Source organism: Lonchura striata, chromosome 1 (genome assembly GCF_050655825.1).
Source record: "Lonchura striata isolate lonStrDom1 chromosome 1, ASM5065582v1, whole genome shotgun sequence".
Classification (NCBI taxonomy): Eukaryota; Metazoa; Chordata; class Aves; order Passeriformes; family Estrildidae; genus Lonchura; species Lonchura striata.
The window spans coordinates 111,446,751-111,464,641 of record NC_140703.1 but is presented as its reverse complement, the minus strand read 5'-3'; the positions used below and the strand labels follow the sequence as shown (position 1 = coordinate 111,464,641).

At 44.0% G+C, this 17,891-nt stretch overlaps 1 protein-coding gene across 1 annotated transcript; it reads right to left on the bottom strand.

Moving 5' to 3' along the window:
- Nucleotides 1-427: 427 nt before the first annotated feature.
- On the bottom strand, nucleotides 428-17,512 carry DDX3X (DEAD-box helicase 3 X-linked). The gene is made up of 17 exons (XM_021546157.3): nucleotides 17,346-17,512; nucleotides 15,283-15,340; nucleotides 14,264-14,314; nucleotides 9,550-9,673; nucleotides 8,240-8,380; nucleotides 8,053-8,152; nucleotides 7,372-7,507; nucleotides 6,939-7,024; nucleotides 6,221-6,319; nucleotides 5,985-6,145; nucleotides 5,661-5,805; nucleotides 5,424-5,568; nucleotides 4,929-5,110; nucleotides 4,721-4,838; nucleotides 4,214-4,370; nucleotides 3,252-3,379; nucleotides 428-2,949 (listed from the first exon to the last, which is right to left on the bottom strand). Exons 1-17 carry the CDS (start codon nucleotides 17,388-17,390, stop codon nucleotides 2,867-2,869), a joined length of 1,959 nt encoding a protein of 652 aa, XP_021401832.1. The 5' UTR covers nucleotides 17,391-17,512; the 3' UTR covers nucleotides 428-2,866.
- Nucleotides 17,513-17,891: the final 379 nt, after the last annotated feature.

Sequence of the window (17,891 nt, the reverse complement as noted above, 5' to 3'; positions counted from 1 at the left end):
CATTTTGGGTTCTCAATACCTAGGAACAATGAATAGGCATGACATCAAAACTTAAAGCTCTCTACAAGGCACTCCTGTGAAATTCAGAGGGACAACTGTGAGATGAAGTCCTGAGCAGCAAGGGGCTGAGGAACCAAACCAAACTCCTCAAGGTTTAATTAGGTTGTTGCAGGCAAACTTGGCTCCCCTAATGAACAAACTGAGGTGGTTTTTGTCTGTCCCACCTCTGACACTTGACAGTAACCCTGCACTGTGGGGCACAGGCCATTTTAGGTTGTCTCAGCTACAGCCCCGAGCCTGGCTGCCATCCATCACCACTGACATGTGCCACACTAGAGTCACCTGCTTCCAGAGCTGCACGTGAATGAGACTGCTGGGGCTACAGAGCTCAGAAACCAGGAGTGACGCTTCACAAATGAATAGACTGTGCAGTTCAACTTTTTTATTTTAATAAAATCAAGAATATGCACAGCACATGCAGTGCTAGCATCTAAACTAATACAATAAGCAATTCTAAACCTACAGTGACTTGAAGTTCAATTTTCACATTCAGCAAGTTTAAATCCATTCTTGCATATTGGTTTGAATCCTTGTATCTGAACTGAAAATATTGCTGGCTGATAAAACTTGCTAAAATGCACAAGTCACTGATTATGCCAATACAACAAAGATAACCACATGTTTGAGGATTGCAATGTGCCAGACATTCACTGAAAAAAAAAAACACACAACTAAACAAAACTCACGCAACAAACATCTGAGAATCTGGACACTTCACATCAGTGTTTAGAAGTGTTTCATAAATATCTTAAGACAAGTGTATCAAAACCTTGGCATGTTTAATTTTAAGTTGCCAATTTTTGTTTTACTATCAGAAAGTTATGGCTATACTGCCAATGCCGGGTCTGCTTAATTTGACTTAAGAGTTTAATATGACTTAAACATTAAAAGCTCACACTACCCCGAAATATATAATTTCACGCATACGGTGACATTCAACATTCAAGTGCCAGTGTTTTTGTACTGTCTTTTGGTCAAGTTTCTTTAAACTTTCAAAGAATCACTTTTAGGCTTACAAAAATAAATATTTGTCAAAAATGTTCAATAAATATTACACAAAACTAGCAGCAAAAAGTATCTAGAAATCTGTCGTGTGCAAATAGTTTTCTTCCCAGCTATCATTCCCATGGTCCCAAATAAGTTTTAGAATCTATTTCCTTCTCCTTAAACAAGCTGCGTTCAATCTCCAAGAGACAAAATAAGATTGGAAGTTAAGGACACGCACACAAGACATATATAAAATTCTCTGAATGTGCAATAAAAGAAGTATTTTGTAAAAAGTTATGGGCAAAATGTACAAGGGCCTAAACCTAGACTTGAAATAGCACCATAACAAATGACCTCAATACTGTCAAGTGCACCTACTTAATAAAAGTTTTAGAACAAGGCACAATACACTTGAAAAAATCTATTGCACTTTAGGAGATTTTTGCCATTTTCCTATGCCACTGTAGATTAGTTGTTAAATGCTCTGGCCGCAAAGTTAGCACAGAAATTCCAAGTGGCAGAGGCATTTTTCTGGTGGACAATACTTATCTTTGGCCAGATTTAGCATAACAGACTATAAATACAATGGAAACCTATGCAACTAAAACTGACTAAAACTGCACTTTAATAGCAGAATTGAAACCTTGTGCAGTTTATGTACATTTCCAACCTCTGTGATCTCAGGTTTGTTTGTTACTCTTCTGGAGCCATTTTACAAAGTCTACAGTAAGCCAGTTTAACATCTCCACGCAGCTTGAACAGAGTAATGTGAATCTGCATTAAAATAAAGCCTGCTGCATAATTCTTCCTGTTCATACCCTCTTGACCAAAAAACATCAACACTAGCATGCGTTATTAGACCAAAAATTCAGTCAGGCCCTTACGGAGGACCAATCACTGCCATGGTCAGCCATTCTACCATTTCAATTTCATATGGCAGGCATTTTTAAAAAGTCTAAATAGATGAATTCTCCTAAAAACTATTTCAAGTTATCAGACCTTTAAACGTTCCCTGTAATGTTCTGCCCACATTTGGCTAGCTCACATTAATGATCTGCCTAAATATTGAAAAAGGAATTGCTGTATTTACTTGCATTAACTTCAAAAACAGTGCTTTTAATGTATGCATGTATCCATACATCATCTCATCATGACTGGAATGGCTTATTAAAGGCTATCAGGTTCTAAGTACCTATCCAGGATAGAGTGAGCAAATCAGAACTTTAACTTAGTACAGTTTTGCCACATTAGAAACTAATTGCATTGATATGCTTCAAGATGTTTTATTTTTCAAATCTGCAGATACCAAAAGCCCTAATGCAGGCTACCGCATAAGTTTTTCTTTGTAATATTATGGATGAATCAGTGATTCCTGTTTAAGTTGTATCACACCTGTGTGCCAAGGTTTGATTTTAGCCCAAGTTCAGTAATTTTTATTTTGTCAAAACAATTGATATCTTGAGCATTACTGAGCCAACAGGACATCAAAATAAAAGTTGTCTAAAGTTAAAGGCACAGTACATTAACAAACAAATGATCCTCAGTCACAAAATTATAAATGCAGTTTCTGGGTGGGGATGGGTGGGAGGGGAGTTAATCCTGACTACAGCAATAAGAGTCTTCAAAACCACCTTCGAGATAGGGCTACTTGTTCCTTTATTTCCATCTTGTGACCTTGAGCTCCCTTAAAAAAAATTTCAGTGGAGAATCACAGCTGGTAATGTACTGCGAGTTCTTGAAGCTACACAAGGTATAGTCTGGCTAAGTTACATGTGGTTTCCATATTAGCTTGTTTGGTGGGCTATCTGCTGCAAGCAGATCAGTTGCCCCACCAGTCCACCCCCTGGGAGTTATAGTTTCCTCCATATCCATCACTGTTGTAGAAGCCTCCATAACCACCACCTATGAAAGGCAAGAGAAAGTGATGCTTAATTAACTCTAAAGATTTGCACCTTTACAACAAGAAAACAACCCAGGTATCTGCTGTCTGTTAAAGAACCCCACCCAGCAGTACTGTCAAATGCACAACATTAAACTGACACTGGAAAAGGCAGGCAGCGTCAAACCATCAGTCAGGTAACCTGCACTGGCCTAGATCCAAGCAGGATGCTGAGACTGCATGACGAGCACCAGATGATCTCTTACTCAAACATTACATCCAGCTTTACCCCAGCCAGCACTTCGGGTGCAGCTGCCCCTCTCACCTCCGAAGCCCCTGCTGCCGCTCCCGCCGCTGCGGCTGCTGGTTGACCGGCTGCTGCTGGAGCTGCTGCTGCCGAAGCCGCTGCTCGTCCGGTAGTCCCTGGCTCCGAAGCCTCCGCTGAACCGACTGCTGCAGAGGGCAAGAGACAAAGGCTGGAGTCAAACGGGGCATTCTGAGCACTGCACACACTGAGGCTGACACACTGACTCTGGGTACCAACCACAGCTGGCCAACAGCCACTGCTGAGCTGAGCACACTTCACAAGCATCCCAAGGCTACCTTGAGCTACCTTGAAAGGTTTGATTTGGTGAAGTCTCTGCTTCCACAAGATTTTCAACCCTATCTTAGTGTTTAAGAGATGCATTTATGACTATCTCTCATTACGTACACGCTAAGTACTTTACAAACATACTGCAAAATGGAAAACAAAAAGCTCACACCAAACCCAATGTGTTTGGGTCATGTTAACAACATTAAGGAAAACTGTTCTCTCATCCTACCCCTGTAAGCCATTAAACAAAGGTTTGTATTACAGTTTCAGGTCTCCACAGCAAAACTATTTTACAAGTGGCCTCACACCTTTATTCTTTCTCCTTGTTTTGTCAGGAGGCACTGCATTGCCTTCTCCCAAACAACAGAACAGCTGCTTAAGGTACATGCCTGGCACAGGGGGGTATGCATTTCTGTATTTTATAGCTGCTTTTACAGTTCTAAAACTGTTTTTGATAACATCATTCTCTATCAGCTGTATCTAGCTGCTCACTTAAGGGGAAAGACATTTTATGTGTTAAACTGCCTCATGGATAGAACAAAATCAGACAGACACTGTCACCTTTGCACACACAAAGTTCAGCTTATACTGCACTTAGCATCCTCTAAGTGTATTTTCAGACTGAGAACAAGTAACAGAACTGTCTCTTAACAGACTGAACATACATCTCTAGCCAAAGCAGTGCCTCTTACCTCTTAGATCGCCCACGGCTGCCTCCCCCTTTGTGATGCTGCTCATAGGCCATGTTCTCCAGCCAAGATGGTACTTCTTGCTTAGCCTCCACAAGGAGATCAAGCAAGTCCTTTGTAATGTTTATGTTCCTCTCATTGAAGAATGAAGTGGCAAGACCTGAAAGAGATGCTCAGTTTTGGCAACATGCAATTCAAGTACACCACAGCACTTACACCCATTCCACATTCCAGTTCCTTATAGCCAAGCCTGAAAACACTAGAATTACTTAAGGAGAAAGCTGTTTGAGATCATTACTGCACCACAGCTAGCCACAAAATCATGTTTACTAACAGACACAGAAGACACCAGGCTTACATGTAGCAAGAGAGCCTTTTGATGGCACTTACCCAAAAGAACTGGTAAACTTTTCTCAAGTACTTATTTGAAATTTATTATTCAGCCCATAGGACTGCACTTGTCAACTTAGATATGAAGTGCTGTCTGTGAAAAGCCCAGGTGATACTTACCAAGGTTTCCTACACGGCCCGTACGGCCAATACGATGTACGTACTCCTCAATGTCACTTGGCAAGTCGAAGTTGATTACATGCTTTACATTTGAGATATCCAGTCCTCTTGCTGCTACCTAGTGGTTAAATGATTCAATCAAATCTTAGTATGATTCCACAGGCCAAGAAATAGGTTCACATGGTCAAGTTGTACAGATTTCACTTACTGCTGTGGCAACAAGAATGGGGCTCTTGCCAGAGCGGAACTGGTGCAACGCTTCCTCTCTGTCCCTCTGGGAGCGATCTCCATGGATACTTGTACAGGCATAGCCCTCGTGGTACAGGAAGTCCTCAAGAGCATCTGCCCCCTTTTTAGTTTCCACAAACACCAGAGTCAAGGAATCTTTACCTAACAAAAATTAAAGCCCAGGTTAGCAGAAGAAAAGCTGCACAGACAAACACAGGCTCCACAACCTGGAGGCAGCTCCAATTCTCTGCCCATTTATTTTAAAGTAACATCACTGGGGACTGCTGTTCCCTTTTTTCATTGAAAGACATGCTTACATAACTCGATACTGCCATTTAACCAGTGCAATACATTCACTGCATGTCAACAAACTATCCTTTAATTTACCCAATCAATAGAAATTCTTACTGTTCGAGTCATTACATTTGCCTATTCTAAAATTTGCCTCATTTGCTTATCTGCTGCTATTCTTTACCTGTGGCATTTAGCAGGTCAAGCAGGAACGATCGTTTGTCTGGTTCTTCCACCCATACTACTTTCTGTGTGATGTTCTCAGATGTAGAACCTACTCTGCCAACAGCCAGAAAGATGTATTCATCAAGGAAGTCACGAGCAAGCATCTAAAAAGCAGGAGGATAAAAAAATATCAGTATCAAGTTATTCCCTCCTTCCAAAGGCAAAATTTATTTGGCCTTACAAGCTTTTCAAGTACCTGGATTTCCTTGGGGAAAGTAGCACTGAACATCATGGTGTGACGAACCCCCTTTGGTGGCATAGTATCTTGTTCAACAATTCGACGAATTTGAGGTTCAAACCCCATATCAAGCATTCTGTCAGCTTCATCAAGCACTAGGTACCTAAGCAGCAGTAAAAAAAAACATCTTCAGAACATTTTTCTGTAAGTTGTGCTCTGGTGTCTGCACTGAGTTACAAATCCTAAACTAGATATTTAGACAGTCCAAAAGCTACAATCTGAGGTCCTTAACTGTATCCTGCTTCAAGTCATTTGTACATGGACAAGTAACAGTTTGCTTACTTGCAGAAATCCAGCCCAATCTTTCCTCTCTCCATCATATCAACCAGTCGTCCTGGAGTTGCTACAAGCAAGTGACATCCACGTTCTAAGTCACGGATCTGCTGGCCAATGTCTGCACCACCATATACAACACAGGGGCGAACTCTGGAGCGGTATGCAAACTGTAAAGCAGAGTAAGTTAGCACCAAGAAAAATTCTGCTTGAGCTATGTTATAATAATAAACTGTCAGATATACCTTTCTGGCTTCCTCATAGATCTGCACAGCCAATTCTCTAGTGGGAGCCAAGACCAGTGAGATTGGATATTGCTTACGGCGCCCATATCTCCCATTCTCCTGAAGAGAAAAACAACCTTGGCATGAGCATCCAGAACACAAAGAGAAAGAAAAAAAGCTACTATAAGCAGTATTTAAGAAAAATGACCAAGTTTAAGAAAGATAAAGCATGGCTGAGAGCAAATTTGAGTACTAGCCCTCAAGACAGCCCTATTACACTGCCCAAGATTCAGCTGTGGGTTATTATGGCAACAGCTGCACAATCCTGGTCTCTACAAAGAGCACTGCAAACCCAAACTTCAGAAGCAGAGAGAGAAGTAATAGCCACAGAACCAGTTACTTCCTATTCTGAAATGACTGACATAGATGTGTGACCAAGCAGCTTTTTGTAGCAAGGAAGTGTCTTTTAAACTTATGCAATAACAAAACCATTCATTAAAGAAAAAAATTGGATAGTTATGCATCCAGCTCTTCAGGTAGAATAAAAAGTAATCCACAGCCTGGATTTTTTAACAGAAACACCTAAAGTCTTCTAGAAGTTGAGATGCTTGGCTATCATACCCAAAATAACGACAACATTCAAGACCGCAGCACACATCAGCTCACATGGGGAGGAAAAAAACCCCCAAATCTATGACATTGGTCATTGCTTTCCCAGACTGGGTATTTGAATACTTGCCTTCATTGCTCTCAAGGCATCACCAGGGCCATCTGCATATATCTGGCTCAGTATTGGTAGAAGAAATGCAGCTGTTTTCCCAGACCCTAGTAAAATACAAGCCAGTATTATTAAGTTACTATCAACTACAGCACTAACCCTGTATCAGCAGCACATTCCCAGTTACACCTGCACTGGACTGTGGCTGCTACTTGTGGTGGAACACCCTCAGCAGCCCAAAACCCTGAAGCAAATGTGGTTTAAGACATGATCACATCTCAGGATGAACACAGTAAATCTAGTCAAGTCACATCTAAAGCAGATTCAAGACTAAAACTAAAATTAGCTTCCAACACACAACTATTTCTACACTGCACAGGAGGTTCTGCCTTTTGCCTGCAGTAATACAGGACCCCACTTCTACTGTGACAAAGAAGCAGAGTTATTGACTTACCTGTCTGAGCACAGGCCATTAAGTCTCTCTTTTCTTTAATAATAGGTATTGCATGTTTCTGGACTGGAGTAGGACGGGTGTAGCGTGTGAGTTCAATGTTTCCCATGATAATTTCTCCCATGTCAACATCACTGAACTGCAAGATATTTAAAAGCAGTATAATCAGAATACTTCTCTTCAACCACCATATAACACAACATTCAGTTTAACAAGTCATTTATAAGGTAGCTCTAGTTTCAGCCCTTCATGTAGAAATTGCCTATGAAGTTACAGTCACATAGATGCTTAGTCCAGTTTTCTAAGCAATTCTTAAAAAGCCAGCCAAGCCTGAATTGCAGACTGAACTAGCACACACACTGTGCTTAGCCTAACACTGTCCATGCCTTAGCAGCTGCTCCCCAATCAGCACCTCCAATCACTTCCACTTTTTCACAGGTTCACTGTTTAAGGACAAATTACAGTTAAAAAGTAAGCTATTGAGTGTTAACTGAAAGAGCTTACACAATTTCTTCCCTTAGTTCATCATATGCAACCCTCTTCAGCAAAACAGCTTAGCTGTAGGAAGGGAAAACAGTGTTTCCTTTCCTCCCTAAACTCCAGACATCAAGACATCAAAGCTACCCATGGCAAAATAGTCACTATTGCATATATTAGCAAAACAGACTTAAAAAAACAACTTACACTTTCAATATGTGGAGGACAGTTGCTGCCTGTTGCTTCAACAGGAATATCATCATATTTCTCAAAGTTAATGCCAGTATTGCTTCCTGAAAAGAGTTCCCTAAAAACAGAAGAGAAAAGTTTTTACTTGCTGGAATTATCAAGAGACCCTCTCCCTCCCATTCATCAGCAGTATTCCATGACTTACTGTTCTAGGCGTTCACTTGGGGGGAGAGGCTTGGACCAGTCATCCTCATCTGATTTGTCACACCAGCGGCTGTTCCCGCCGCGGTCAAATCTGCCGAAGCCGCTCCGGTCATAGTCCCCGCCTCTGCCACGCTCCTCGTATCTAAACACAGCACGAGAATCAGACCACCCTTCCCAGGCAACAGGGGGTACTGACGTGCAGAATCAAAGCCATAACAATGCAGCACTGTATGCTCTGTGTATTACACACACAGCTGTGGAACAGTTCAAAATCATCAGGTTATCTACACTTGCTTCTTGACCTAAGCACAGAAATTAGCCCTGGCCATCAGACCAGGTCACATTTTTCTGTGTCAGAACAGAGAGTTTGTCATGATTTCAGAGCTCAGTTTGGCCTAACACAGTGAACTCTTTATCACCAGTTTTATTTGATTAAGCATAATGAATGTAAACAGCTGTCTGCCAGTGGAGCTGCAATCCAAGTTGCTCAGTCTTTGCAATTTCTTTGTAGGGTGCTCTGTTTAAACTGCCTAAGCACCATTAATTTGTAATCCCCCCATCCTTTCCTCTGCCTCATTCTACACAGGTTTCCCATGTCCAGACAAAACCCTTCAGGGCTGCAATTTGTTCCTTCCCCACCGCACATCATGTGACCAAATACCTCCATTATGTCATACAATTATTTCATAAAGAGGGAGCTCACCTGTATTACTGACTTGGAAAGAAGGTGGAAGAAGTCCTTACCTCAACTGTTTAGTTTTTGGCCTGGTAAATCATGTTTGAGAAAAGTCTGGATACAGGACTAGGTCAGCTTTACTAAGTAGTCGGTAAAGGTCACTCTCACCACACTTGTGCATACAACGCATGATGTGTGTAAGACTGCTCAAGTAAGGCAGAGAACCTGCAAGAGTCTCACCCAGTTTTATTAACTACACTTTTCAGACAAGAAAAAAAAATTGAAATTTAAAAAAAAAAATCCATAGTGATGCATTGTGTGTGCTCCCAACAGCTCTTCATGGTTCTCCTGGAAGCAGCCACCCACCTAGCACTTCTTTGGTGAACACTGAAGTCAGCCAGACACTACAGCTGCAGTGAGTGGCTGGTGGCAGACTACAGGGCACATTTTTCAACATGCAAGTTGCCCATCCTTGAAATCATGTAGCTTTAAAAGCAAGGCTCTCTCTCCCTCTGTCCTCCCTCCCACCTCATGCTGCTCACACCTGGAACTCTGATTTTGACATCAAGATTACAAGTGCAGTGCTAGAGCCGAGGCAGACTTCGTGTGCACCACCCAGACAAACAAGCACTTGCCTCCCTCCTCTGGATCCGGTCCCGCGGTCGAAGAAGCTGGATTTGGCGTCGCGGTCGGAGCGCGCACCGAAGCTGCTGTAGGCATCCTTGTCTCGTCTGGAGCTCCAGCCGCCGCTATCGAAACCTGGCAGAGAAACGCATTTCAGCCAAACATGGCACAGTCCAGGCTTTTGCAAGATCTGTCCAGGAAGCCTTCACTGAAAGGTCTGTGGGACTGAATTCCTTCACAAACAGAATATCCATATATGTTAAAACCAGCTCAACAAGGAACTGAGCATTTCTAACCACCCATCAGAACTGAAATTTCTCCCTGCATGTACAAACACATTGGGTTTTTTCAAAAAACACACATTTGCCTTAATACAAGTATTTCAGAAGCCTACCCTGGAAAGCCGAGTATCAGAAGAAACTTTAAGATGCCAAGTCTTGCCAAGCCTCATCTATGTCATCTCTCCAACACAAATCCTTGACTACACATTTAATTTTTGGAGGTTAACAAGGCCTCTCAGCGATCAATAAATGGTATCACAAATGCAAACAGAGCCCAGACAACATACTGCAAGTACACAAAGCAATGTGATCTGCACAGACTATAACTAACAGCACCATACTCAGAGAAGAGAAGGTATATGGAGCTCTTCACAACAAATTAACCACACTGAATTTTTCTACAGCACTTTCACCTTTGCCTACAGTAGGTACCTACTTATGGATGTTAACTCAAAAGAATACAAAGTGCCTCAGAGCTTGCCAATATCAGAGTAAAAAACCCTCACTTTTATTCTGCTTACCAGGGCCTGTGAGGTAGCAGAAAGACAAAGCTTTAAACATTGCTCTGGTACTGGACTAAGAAATTGTAAATTCTCTTTCAGACGTCCTACCTCCCCAACTTTGTGTAGAATATTTTATCTCAGCTATGGGATTCCAGCAGAGAGTAAGTTAAATAACAGAACAGATAAACAAATAATGTCACTCTTGTAAGCATGCTTTGCCAGCTCCACAGCACAAAACCGGTCCAGACCTATTCATGAGACAATAACAGCAAACACACAACAAATTCATTCCAAAGAAAGGGGTTGTTCTAGGCCCAGTCTCTCTGAAAAGGTTTTGTTACCAGAATTACCCTGCCTTTTTTTATGTTCTCTGAAGTGCCATTCACCTTGCCTCTCTTTTTTGGAATTAAGAAATTCTAGTATCCAGGATTCAGGAATGTACTAGTCACAAGGGAACTTTAAAACTACTGTGATAACTAACTCTTTTGTCTGGATAACTGAAACAGACAGCAAAAATAATCCATCCATGAAGTTTTAGCACACAAGATCATGGAACACACTTCCAAGACCTCCAAAATGCTTTAGAAGCAGTATTAGTCCTTCAAGATATTAACTTCAAGCAAGTTATTTTGGTTTGTTTAAAAGACAGCTAAATACAGTTTTTATTACGAGTAACTTTCAGGCCACTTCAACTATTTGGATATGTCATCCTGCCAAGGCATCTAAGAGCAGTGGTACTAACAGAGCCATCCTCAGGGACACAGACAGATGTAGCTTTTCTATCAAGCCTGAGAAGCTCAAAGAGTCAAAATTTTATACTCCAAATAGCTCACAAAGCAACCTCATTCCCCTATCTTATTATAGCATTCATTTCTGAAGCTGGTACCTTGCCATAATTTTAAGGTAATTTCTACACTGAAGACAGGTGTGCACATCCTCCAATTCCAGGACTTTCTTTCAGTCTGGCATTTCTACTCTGACTTTACCTGTGGATCAGCACACAACACAGGACCAGGCCATACAAGTCAATTCTAAGTAAATTACAGGCATAATAGTCAGAATTTCAGACACCAAATGGTAAATTAAAACTGGAAGTAAATGCCCTGAGAAAACCTGTAACATATCAGAGATCAATTTCACTTTAGAGAATGACCACAATGCTGTGCAAAGACTACCAGGAAATTCCTTAAAATGTCAATGTTTTTGGTTTTTTAAATTAAAAACCTGTAGAGATTCCAAGCACATCTTCCTCATTGCAGGGATAAGAACTCACTAAGTTAATCAACCTCCAGAGCAGTTCTGTACTCCTTGCACCTATGAACAGCATTACAATTGTCCATGTGTCTCCCCCAACCAGCATTTCAATTCACATTTTCTAACACTAACACAAATCACTGCCAGTTCACTTGAAAACCTGCCACATACAGCAGTAATACTTTTTTTTTTTAATATGGTAGAAATAGAATGATAGATTCCTTTAGGGAGGGTGACTTTTAAGATGAGTTCTTAACATTTACTTTTTCATCTACTATAGATCAGATTACAGTTTAAAATATCCAGAAGCTGCTTCTAGGAAGTTTAAGAAGAAACTTACATGACAACAAGCTTTAGTATTATTAAGTGAACTCATGGAGCAAGACACTTCAGGCCAGGCAGCCCTGCATACTGAGCTCCCACTGCTGAGAAACAGAACTGCCATTAATTAAGTAACGTAAGGACATTATTTTTATGCAGGCTGCTAACTCCTGCAGTTCTGTACTGCCCTACTCCCCACTTACTAAGCTAAGAGATTAGTATTAGTGGGACAGATCTGGAGCTAAATGGAAGAGTTTTTTCCAATCAGGTTACCACACTTGTAAGGCTGCTTCAAGAGTTTGTTGTGTGGTTAAACACTACTATGATGCAAGGTTACTGCCTCATGTCTAAGCTTTGAAAAATCTGTCATTAAAAATTCCAAGGAGCAGCCAAAATGCAGAAGTTCCAACGCAGCTGAAGAAATCACTGAGTTATGTAAACAGAAGCAAACATCTCATTAATGGAAGTACAACTGCAGAACAGACTTCAAATCATCCTACAAGATAGCTCAGCTTTACAAGCCCAAACTCATGATGCTTCCAACAAGGTGCTGAATTGTAACTTTTCTATGCAGCAATTACAAACCTTGTCACGGGGAACCAGGAAGATGCCAGTGGCACAGCACCCAGACAGGGTTAAAGGCAATTTTCAAACACTGGGTCTACCAAGGCAAGTTGGCAGCCAGAATTCTATTAACTGGACAAGCCACAGGTCAGCTTTGGAACTCATGACCTATTTACCTTTTTGCAAGGTGAAGTTGAAGTCCCCAGAAAAGCCTCATGCAATCAGAACCCACACTGCCATGTCTGAACTCTGGTCTTGCAAATAATAAAGTACAATGCCAGTCCTACACATGATAGGTCATGGAAGAACTCAAGGTTACTGCATCTTTTACCCACAAAACATAGGTAGCCAACATCATACAAGAAGAAGAAATCTACGAACAGCAAATGTTCACAACCACCTTAAAGCTGTTCCCTGCTTTTGAGAAACCTGCACATTCTTCAGATTTGGCAAGTCAGTTTCTTGCAAGACTGCTCATATTTGAGGTCACTGTGACTGGGAACAAGAGCACTGAACTGGCTGCCAACCAGTCCTTCTCCTTTTCTTTTTCTGGTAACATGCTGCTCATCACTTGCTGCTTCAGGCCATACTTCTCTCACATAACAAAAAAAAAACAAACCCAAACAAAAGAAAATCCCAAACAACCCCAGAAAAACAGAAAACAAAATGGAAAAAAAAAAAAAAAAAAAAAAGTGAAAACCCCAAACAAGCCCCTGAACACCCAGAAAACCCACTAGTAGCTTGGACACATAAGAAGGCAAGACAGAAACAAACCGGTCTTTCTTCAAATGGTTTGAAGGTAGAATGGAGCATTTTCATCTGGTCAGAGTTAAAGTGACATAGCTCCAAAAGCACTGAGATATATTATAATATAATTATTGCCCTCCCACCCACTCATAATGGAAGCCATCCTCCTGCAGTATTTAAAAGAATCTGTTGAAGTTTACAGCTTTAGAAACAGATGAGATCCAAGTCCTCCCATGCTACAAAACCTCAATTCTTTACGTTGTAGCACTGCAGGAAGCATTTTAGCTGCTGCACTCAGGTATATTTTAATAGGTGTTAGAGGAAATGTTTCTCTCATATCCACCCAAGTCACCAGACATGACAATGTGTGCTGCAGCACGTGCCCCCTTGGGATCTTCCACAGAAAGACCGTGATTTACTTCACTGAGGTGTTCCAAGAAACTGTGCTTCTGTATTATGTTCCGTTTAGAGATTCAAATGGAAGATGGAAGTGCCAATTCTCAGCATAAACCCCTATGTAAACATATAACCAAGACAAATTATGTACTTTTTGTCTGCTTCACCAACAGCCTGCATTTCCTTCTTGAAGTATTCCCAGGGGCTTCCATAAAAACTGCAGGAAGTTGAACAGGAACAACATCTCTTTGTGTAAAGATATGCACTTACTAAGTGAAACTGTGCTGTATGTTCATAATAAGCAATTGATAGGTGTGAGTTCTACAACACAGTCACTAGCAGAAAAACTAGTACCCACCAACACTCAAGATTACACAGCAAGTTAAGATGGGAGACTCCATCTTGCTTCAGTCACAGCTAATTGTTACACAGACACAGAAGGTATTTTATCAGTCAGATACTGAACTTGAGCTTAGGATCTAAGCTGGTGAAGGGATCTAGAAGAGCACGCTAAAAGCGGAAGATAAAGGTGCCATGTTTTGCACAAGACAGTCAAGCAGTCTGTGTAATTGCCTTCAGCAGTATGTCAGAACCTCTACAGTCTGCTCCTTGAGATGCAAGAGCCAGTTAGGTGTTGCCACAGTGTTTCTGATACATACCCTGTTTTGAGGCTTCCCTGTTCCGCAAGTGAGGAGGAATGTATCGGCCTTCTAAAGGACAAAAGAAAGGCAGTGTTACAGGCCCGTGGCGTCAGCACATCTTGAAATGCTCATCTTGTCAACAACAGCTTCTGCTTAGTAAAAGCATCTGCCCTTAAGGCCTCTTACAGCAGTTTAAACAACAATCCTTTCATACAGCACTCGGTAGCATGCTCTCAGTTGAAGTTTAAAGGTCTTGCATACCCATTTAGGCAGCTGTTTTAAGGCACAGATGTCTTGTGCTCCTCTGACGGAATCACACACCCATTTATGGGTGTTGCACTATGACAAAAGCCTGCCTTCCTAGAACCCACTCAGGCTTACACTGGTGCCAGATACTTGAGCAGCTCAAGACATTTACTCTGACATTCAAATACTGGCACTCACAGTATTACTACCAGTATTTTTCCTTCCCCTCAAATTCAACCATCCCCTCCATTCAGCTCAGATCAAACCAGAGGCCACAACCAACGGCCTCTGAATATTATTCCTCATTTACAATCCAGAATCATTTGTCTGCTAAAGCAACATGAGAAAATACCAGCCACAAGCTCAATGATAATTCCTCATAAGATTCTCCCCTCTTAACATCCTATAGCCTTGTATATCAATATCACTTTCTATTCAGTGAATTGAAATCACTTACAGTTGACATTCCTACTCTACCTGGTATTTTAAGACAAATCACCACATTACTACAGTCTGCCTCAGATGAGAGACAACTGAAAATCTGGGACAGAACTGGAACACTGAGTTCTCTCAAGCTAATTAAGTGCTTCAGAAGTGTGCACACATACTGTACCACTAGAAAATTAAGTGGTTCTATCTAAAACACACAATGTTTTCAAAGGAATCTTAACTGGTAACCTCCTATTTCCTCATCAGCCTCTGTATACTCTGGCTTTAGAAACTGCTTTTCACAGCTGCAAGCCCCCAATTTCTAAAAGTGTTTGTAAGCTTGAGAATTTGCATATACTTACTGCTTGTAGAGCTTCCTTCAGTCTGAGAGTCTGAGGAATTCAAGTCTAGACCAGAAAACTAGAAGAAATAAGACAAGTATCAACATGTTTTACCATGAATTTAGGCTAAGATACAAAAAACCTTTTCATTTATCAGAAACAAGCTACTGCAAAATCTTTTTTTATATCGTGCCAAATTAGGCCTCCTATTATTACTCAGGTTGTACAACCTTTAATGTTTTTGTACCCACCAATAAACAGACACCCACACGGGCAGCAGGTCAGCAGAGTATCTCACACCCACCAAATCACTACCACAGACTTCTGCTTCACACTACATGCAGGCTCTGAAGAGCCATTTTAGATAGACTGAATTTCAGTCTATTTCAGTCAAATGCATTTGGATTTGGGTCAGTGATAGTTTTTGTTTTGTTTTTTCTACAGAAACTTCAGCACAAGTAATGCCAATTTATTCGGGCACTTTACTTGTACAGACGCAAGGTATTTTTAGCTGCATTAATACTACTGCGACATTACAGTCTTCAAGCTTAAGGCAACTACTGTTCCCAAAACATTAGGTGATGTCTGCTGACATCTTCAACAAACACAATTTTTGGGTTGTTTTTTCCAAAAAAATCTCAGCCTTTACAGCCTTCGATCTCGCAGGAAAGTTTTCCATAAGATGTTCAGTTCACGCAGTGCTGGTGTGCCACTTGGAGTCAAACACAGTATGGACTAATTTCAGCAGAAAGCAGTGGGAAACTGGCAAAGCTTACGAACCAACTTATTACAGTTGTTTGCCTGCATACCAGAAAAATAAGGCACGTTTAAATACAAATAAATTTTATATTGCACGGAAGGATTTTCCAATACGAGCCGAATTAATCCAAAGCAGACTCCAATGCACTGTCCTTTCTGGCGTTCAGCTGCATAAGCTGCCGCCCAAAGACGTTCAATTCTTTAAGAATTCTCCCACGGCTGACCTCGTAACATCCTCTTTAAAGCTACCACTTAAAACGCCATCTTTCTAGCCGATTGCAGCATCAACGCAGGGCTTATTGTCAACAGCATTTTAAAGCTCGCTACGAGGTCAAGGCGGCTCTCCACAATCAACGAGAAGAGAGGGATCAATCTTCTCGCCCTGCATCTTCGCGGTGGGGGCATCGCTCCGCCGGCGGTGGCGCAGCCCGGGCGCCATCTCAGTGCGGCACTGCGGCCGGGCTCCCGGCGCAGCGGAGCTAATCCGGCTGCCGGCGCCGTCACGTGCGGCGCGGGGGGAGCGCGGGGGCCGAGGCGGAGGGAGGGAAGGGCCTCTCCGTGACCTACTTCGCGGGAGCGGCCGCAGCTCGTGGGGCTCTTCCTGCCCCTGCCGCCTCGCCCGAGGGTTAGATGACCATCGATCCCAACCAGCGCGGGGGGGGGGTGTAGGAATGAAATGGAAGAAATTAATACAAAATGGTGCGGGACCAACGCAAGTCCAGGCCCAACTGCGTCACCGGGGCCCGGCAGCACCGGAGCTCGAACAAAGGCGGCCGGCAGCGCCGCCTCCCCGGGGAAGGGGCGTCGCACAAAGCGCCGTGTCGTGTGTGTGTTCCCCCTTCCCCCGCCCCGCACAATGGCGGCCATTGACCGCCCCTTCCTCCTCCTCCTCCTCCTCCTCCCCGCTGCAGTTCCCGCCGCGGCCGCCGGGGGCCGCCGCCGCTCCCGGCGCTCCCACACAAAGCGGGTCCGAGCGCGGCGCGGGGGCCGCGGGGCCCGAGCGGGAGCGGGGCCGGGCCGGGCGGCACCGGCGGCCCCGCTACGCCGCCCCGGCCGCGGGGACAGCGCGGCCGCGCGGGGCGGCCCGGCGCGGCGCGGGGCCGCCGCACGGCGTTAACTGCGCAACGACCGAGTGCGCCACAACAGGCCGCGCGGGGGGAGGTGGGGGTTACCGCGGGGCTCCTTGCGACATGACCGCCGGGAAGCGAGGAACGGAGCCCCACGTGAAGACTCCCGGCTGTCCCTGCCGCCCTCCCTGCCCCGAGAGCCTCCGCCGCGCGCCTCCTCCGGGTAACGGAGCGGCCTTTCCGCTTCTCGTCCCTCACCTGCTGGTCTAGACTGAGGGCATTTTCCACCGCCACATGACTCATAACGAGAGATCGGTCTCGGGCTCGTCCCGCTCCGCCTCGAGAAATGGGGATCCGCTGGGCCGGGAGGTCGCTGCCGTGGGTGTCGCTGGCTCCGCCACGAATCGCTGCCCTGACTGAGCCCCCCCCGCCGCGGGCCCGGCCTTTATATATACCCCGCCCCCCGCGCGCCCTGCCGCGCGCGCTGACCTCAGCGCGCACGGCGACCGCCTCCCCCCCGCCCTCTCTTCCCGGTACTCTCGCGAGAACTCCGCGCAGCCCAGTGGCCGGTGATGGACGCGCTCCCGCAGATGTCGCGAGACTTCGGGGCGCCGGGCCCGTGTGGAGTCTCCGGCGGTACCGCGAGGTTTCCCCTCCCCCCACTCCCGCCCGGCTCTGCTCAGGAGGAGAGCGGCGGCGAATTCTCGCGAGATCACGACCCCCCCCCCCCCAACACACAGCCTGCGCCGCGCCGTCCTTTTGTTCGCCGCTCTCGCGAGAGCGTCCCCCGCGCGCGAGACGCCG